Raw genomic sequence first — 6,458 nt, forward strand, 5'->3', positions numbered from 1 at the left:
GATACCAGAGTACCAGGAGAAAAACCCATGCAAGAGCAGAGAAAACATACAATCGCCACACAGGAGGGCAAGAGCAGATTTGAACATGAGATCTCTTGACTGTGAGGCAGATGTGCTAACCACCAGTGTGCTGCTGTAAAATAAAAATTCTTACATGTTTTACTTAATTAAATGAATGGTTAAATAATGATTGATTATAAACAATAACATGGATGGATTTTACATATTTTACATCTGCATTTTAACTTCTTTTTTTTTTAACCTCATCTACAAATGACCTGGTCTGTCTGTTCATTTTCCACCCCTGGCAAAGTTCATTTTCTACGCAAACTAGTTCAAAGTTCAGTTCACTGGTTCAAAACATAGTCCATGTTTCAAAATTTTGAACTAAGTTCACCATTCCAAAAATGAACTTGTTCAAAGTTCTTGTCTGTTTGCTTTTTTTCTCAATATGTTGCTGATGTGCTATTCTAATACTGGCATTTCATTTTCCCATTGTTGCCACTTATTCAGTCCACAATAGTATCCAGCTGCAGTTTTCACCCCGCAATCTAAAAAACGTGTTGCTTGGTCTTTTTTAAAAAGAGGAATTTAAACAATAATAAGACTTTTGTCCTTAATGTTCAAACAGAAACATGCAACACAGTATGACAAGAACGATGCTGAAAAGACATTGATAATCTTACATTCCACGCAGCTCTCGCTGACTATATTAACAAAATATTTTATCTATTCTTGTATTACAAAACAGAACAAATACCATATCACGACAGTGTGATCGTACATAGTTTTAACTAAAACATACTGATATAAATAATGTTCCTAGTAAACAATTTTTTACAATATTACAAAAGAACCACCGAAGAAGGTATTACTTCCCATTTACGCAGTGTCCCTGAACGCACCTCGCGTTATCCTGCAACGTCATTTTCGCCTCTTCTCGTGCACTGAACGAATCTTTTTGTAGACGTGCTGTTTGATCGTTTGGCTCACATTGAAGGGGAAATCTTGTAGTTTGTAGTTTGAAATAATTAGACTTGTGACACCAGTCCTGTAACTTTTCTGACACGTCTCCGATAGTAAGAGAACTACCACGCCACTCATTTCCTGTAAAATCAAGTGAACTTTACAGGAAACCCATCGTATACAGTTTTTTTTTTTTTAGCGTGTCAAATTAGACTGTTTCCTCCCTTTTCATACACAAAATAAAGCCGTATAGCAAACAGGAATATTCTATTGATTCATAGATCATTTGAGAAATATACATGTGCGCACAACAGAGGGCTTTTGGTATCGGTTAACGTCGTTGACGTTTGACATTAGCTGACTGACATACAGTATTTGTCCTGAAGATGGCACTCTTGCAGCAACTCCCTCTCAAGAAAAGGAGGAAGTAAAACCACCGAAGAAGAACACGTTCGTCCATTGACCGCGTGTTGGTTCTACTTTCACCAATTCTGGAAAACAACCGGTTTTTTTTGCATACTATTTATGGATAAACCTACGTCGTTTTAACATTCTGTTCATTGTAAAAACTGTTAGTTGCGACTAAGTTGTAACGTTTTAGCAATCGTCCACATTGTGCACCCAAATTGGTTGAGGATAATCTCATCCCCCGTGCAAACTTCACGTGCGATTATTCGGATGAAAGGTGCAGTACTGGAAACAACAATGACAAAGGAGAATCCTTGGATTATACCTCCCAATGCTCCGGCATGCATGGAGAAACATTTGTGCGCCGCGCAGTACCGAACAGGTAGGTTGCTAGGGGAACGACCTAACGTAAGTGTGTTTTGTTTGTTTGTTTGTGTGCGTGCAAATACTAATATAAAAGTTAACTACAAAATGCAGTCTGCGGGCTAAAATGCCAATACAGTACTGCTGAGGTTCATAGTGTTGGTTAAAGCATCATGCTGTGTAGCATGTCACCACTTGAATAGCTACAATGCTTTTTACAGAGGGATTCAAATGTGTATCATTTTTGTTGCAGAATAACGGAGTTAAGGTTTGACTCAGCACTCCACACAATAATTAATCATTCCCTTTTTTTTTTTCCTTTTACTGTTGCATGCGTTTTACTTAAACACAAAATCCAGATTCCGACTCGTGCACAAATGGCGAGTGAAGGCTATGGCCCACTATGTGAGCCACTACACAACACAGATTGAACTCAAATTCAAATCTAATAAATGCAGGCTGAAAAGGTACTATAGTTAGCCATCATAGGTTCCAAAATGCAGCCCGGTGGATGGATGCAGGCTCTAAAATGGGCTCAATGTTGTCATCTTGAATGTTTATTTTCCTTCCATCATCTACCCTCCCAGATGGCACCTTGTTGCTCGGTGCTTCCAGCCTCACTGGCAGGAGTTGGCAGGGCTCTGTGTGGATCTACAGCAACCCTGAGCAGGCCCCCAATGAGGGCTTCTGCAAAGCTGGCGTGCAGACGGAGACCGGCATAACGGATGTCAAGTGGGTGTCAGAAAAGGGTGTTGTTGTGGCATCAGATTCAGGTAAGAGCGGGTCCAAATAAATGTTATGCCTTTATTTGAGAATTATGAGCTAAACTGCTGTGGTTTGCCCGAGACAGGCGCCTTGGAGCTGTGGGAGCTGACTGAGGAGGAGCGCCTCCTAGTCAATCGCTTCACCAAGCACGAGCATGATCATATCGTCACCACCGTGAGCCCCGTAGCCGCAGCGAACAGTGCCGTGACTGGGAGCATGGACTGCAGGTTAGACGGTCTTACGTGGATACATACTGCAGGACAAAAGCTTATTTGTTTTCATTCTACAAGAGTGTTGTCATTTTGCTGCAGAATTAAAGTGTGGGATCTGAGCCAGGAGACAGTTGTCACTTCATACAGCGGTAAGGACAAGATTGCATGAACTGAATATAGCCCAGTTAATAATCACTTTCCAAGGGAATGGTCAGGGACTTTGTACAATGCATACACGTTCTGACGTTTCCAGCACTTTCGGGATGTGGAATTACATACACTACTCACAAAAATTTGCCGATATCCGGCTTTCGGGTGAAACCTCAGGATAAACCGAAAATAGGTTATAACGTTGACAGGCGTATTTCAAGACCCTGTAAAGTGAATTCAGAGATTTGTTTCTAAATACTGTACATTATACATGTATACATATAATTGCTGAAAACCTGTGCAAAAGACAGAACTATGTAGTACTCAATATTAGGGATTTATCTTTTTTTCCACCCTTGCAGTTTTCCAAATTTGGGGGTCTGGGGGCAACTGAAACGGGGCCTAGTGAAGCACTTGGGATCTAACATGAACGCCCCTCCCCAACTATATAAAAACTTGAGCGCCTTTATTCGCATCAGCGGTTTTCCGGTGCAGTTGCAATGTGCAGTTAGGGAGCAAAAAAAAAAAAAAGTCCAACTTGAGAGTTAGCGTGTGGACCAGCGCCTCGCGCTTGTGTTCCTGGTTGAGAGCACCTCGTTGTCACCGTTGTGTGCATGTGAGAAAGGCGGAAGTATTAAAAAAAAAAAAAAAGTTCGGCTTGATAACCGATATATTCCAGCCATCAGAGACTTTAAATCGATATATTTTAGAAGCTCAAAAATGTAGTTGTGTAGGTATAAGAAAGTTGTTAGACGAAGTAACATCCATTTTTACGGGTGGTATAAGTATTTGATTGACGGTTGAGCAGGGCGTGGTTTCAGCACATTCAGCGGACATGCCAGCAGAGTCTGAGAGTACAGAGTAAATTAAATGCTTGATTTTCCACGATTTTGAAGTTTCTTTTTATATATTTGGCGATTTATTTTTTTGGATCATTCAAATTTGGCAGGGTTGTTAACGATCTTTTCTGTGGTGTATCAAATTTAGAAGACATTTACAGGAACTTTAATGAGACCTTCTCTAAACAGAGAATTTTGTATTGTATGTATACATATACTGTACATATTTAACATGCGATTGGCTGGCGACCGGTTCAGTGTGTAGCCCGCCTCCCGCCTTATGATAGCTGGGATAGGCTCCAGCAGCCCGCGACCCTAGTGAGGATAAGCGGTAAAGAAAATGGATGGATAGTAAATGGAGCAGAAATACAAGAACATTGGTTTTCTGCATGTTCTTTTTTTCTACATTTAACAACCAAACGGTTTCCTGTAGCCGCATTAGATTAAATTTCAAGCACTTTTGGTTAAGAACTGCCCCAAAATAATCATTGTCATGAAAAAGTCCATTATTTAAATACCGTATTGTTGCCTAAGCCTACCTCTTATAAAATGAATGTTCCCCGTTTCCATCCTCCAGTGCACACAAAGCCGGTCACTTGTGTTGCCTGCAGTCCTACAGACGGTTCTCTTTTCATCTCCTGTGGTCAGGTAAGATGCTGTTCATCAGTTCAGAGTCTCTGTGGTCATCATTTTGTTCTCGTCTCTGCCTAACCAATAATTCCAATCGTGTTTAAAAATGTCCATCCGAAGCATAAAGAGAGCTATTCCCTCTCTCTGTCTTCTCTCTCAGGATGGCCGTGTGCTCATGTGGGACACAAGGAAACCAAATAAACCAGCCACAAGAATAGGTGAGCAACACTCACTTGTTTGTAACATTTGATGTCATTACAAATACTGTTCCCCTGCTATACCGCGGAAATCTGTGACATTCTCTCGCATGTTGGATAGAGGAGCCACAGTCAGCGATGCACTTTTCTAACGTTTATTATTGAATGCCGGGAGAACAGTAAAACACAAAGAACACATGCGCGTGTGAGCTGCTATCAGCCATAGCTCACGCCCAGACACTCACACGCAGACTCACCATAGCTTGAGCCAATCGGCCAACCTCCCTCCAGCTCACTGACGTCACACGCCACCGCACCAGGTGGCGCGGCCTGCCTATTGAAGGCAGATGTGTAACACACAATCCGGTCTGTACAGTATTTTTCAAGCATTATATGCAATTTTTTAATATAAATATAATGCATTTAAAAACTGCCTTTTAATAAGTTTAAATGTGTTTAACGCATGTTGGAGTAACACTATTTCTAAAAAAAAAAAAAAAAAAAAATGTTCACCCTGCGGCTGGAACTTTATTGGTTGACAATGTTCTTGTATTTCCACTTCATTATAGCTGTATTTTTCCCACTAGATTTAGAGGCTTCGCCCTGCTTGCCCACCACTGTCTCCTGGCACCCTCACCACAGAAGCACCATTGCTTTTGGTATAAACCCCAGCTTTTGTTTATAGACAGACAAAATTTTGTGATCTGTTTTTCCCTCTTAAATCGCATTCCTTGTACCTCAGGTGACGAGCTTGGGAGAGTGACCATTAAAGATTTCCTAGCGACCGAGCCGGCTCGCATGGCAAGCGTCCACAACCGCAGAGTTAACGGGCTAGCCTTTTCTCCACACAGGTACACATGAATGCTTACACAGCCGCCTAAGTTTGCCTTTTTTATGTTTTTTTTTTTTTTAAATGGATTTTTATTTTGATCACAGTCCCTCTTTGCTGGCCTCCATTAGCGACGATTGCTCCCTTGCCGTTTTAAACTCTGAACTACAGGAAGTGTGAGTTTTGGCACAACCTCCTTAAGACCTATAACCTGCTCTTCTGAGATTATAATATACTGTGTTAACTATTTTTTCCTCTCATTTCCTTTTGTAGCTTTAGAGATCGACGCCACCAGGACTTTGTCAAGGGTGTGTGCTGGGTTCAGGGAGGCACGAATAACCTCACCACTGTGGGCTGGGATCACTTTGTGCTTCACCACAAGGTTGAGCCAACAGGGGGTATCCTCAGCTCACCTTAGACCTAATCACCGTTTTAACACCTCATGGGTATACTGTCTATGTGTACAGTAGAACTTTAGATGGAATCGTTTCACGTCTGTTGTTTGCATATCATCTGTTATGTTTGGAAAATAAAGGTTGTCAAATCAAAGCTTTACAGTGCCACAGACTACACTCAAGAGGGTGTCCATTATGAACAAAGAAAAAAACATTCCGGACTTCAAGGAGAGCCAGCAGGGCAAAGGCAAGGAATGCTAATGGGAAAACCGCTATTGTATTACAGTATATTTATAGAAGGAAAATGTCTGGTCAAGAGGACAGCCTACTAGTTGACATCATTGTTTAAAAAAAAAAAAAAAAAAGTATATTTATTAAACCATGAGTAATTTTCTGTATTTATGCTTTTTAGCTCATCACACACGTTAGACAGAAATAGCATGTTCATCAAATCTGTACAAGGATTTTCAATGTTAAGGCATGTGTGTGGTTCACCTAGCCTGAAGTGCTGCAGGTGTTCAGAGATAACACTGCACGTTCTTTTCAACTCTCGCCGCCACGACATTTTCTTACCTGACCAGCCATGCAATTATTAGGTGGATTTGTATCTCATCATCACAGTGATGCTTGTTCCTCAAGCAACTGTAGATAAATGGAAATTGGGAGTAATCAAGCGCACTAACACTTGGCGTACACACACAAAA

At 41.1% G+C, this 6,458-nt stretch overlaps 1 protein-coding gene across 1 annotated transcript; it reads left to right on the forward strand.

Annotated features, from left to right (window-relative positions):
- Positions 1 to 932: 932 nt before the first annotated feature.
- Positions 933 to 5,908, forward strand: LOC133483391 (methylosome protein WDR77-like). The gene is made up of 10 exons (XM_061784559.1): positions 933 to 1,756; positions 2,325 to 2,510; positions 2,588 to 2,729; positions 2,814 to 2,863; positions 4,281 to 4,351; positions 4,494 to 4,551; positions 5,118 to 5,189; positions 5,273 to 5,381; positions 5,467 to 5,535; positions 5,633 to 5,908. The coding sequence occupies exons 1-10, from the start codon at positions 1,645 to 1,647 to the stop codon at positions 5,775 to 5,777; spliced, it is 1,014 nt and encodes a 337-aa protein (XP_061640543.1). The 5' UTR covers positions 933 to 1,644; the 3' UTR covers positions 5,778 to 5,908.
- The last annotated feature ends 550 nt before the right edge of the window (positions 5,909 to 6,458 follow it).

The sequence above is a fragment of the Phyllopteryx taeniolatus genome, chromosome 9 (genome assembly GCF_024500385.1).
Source record: "Phyllopteryx taeniolatus isolate TA_2022b chromosome 9, UOR_Ptae_1.2, whole genome shotgun sequence".
Taxonomy (NCBI): domain Eukaryota; kingdom Metazoa; phylum Chordata; class Actinopteri; order Syngnathiformes; family Syngnathidae; genus Phyllopteryx; species Phyllopteryx taeniolatus.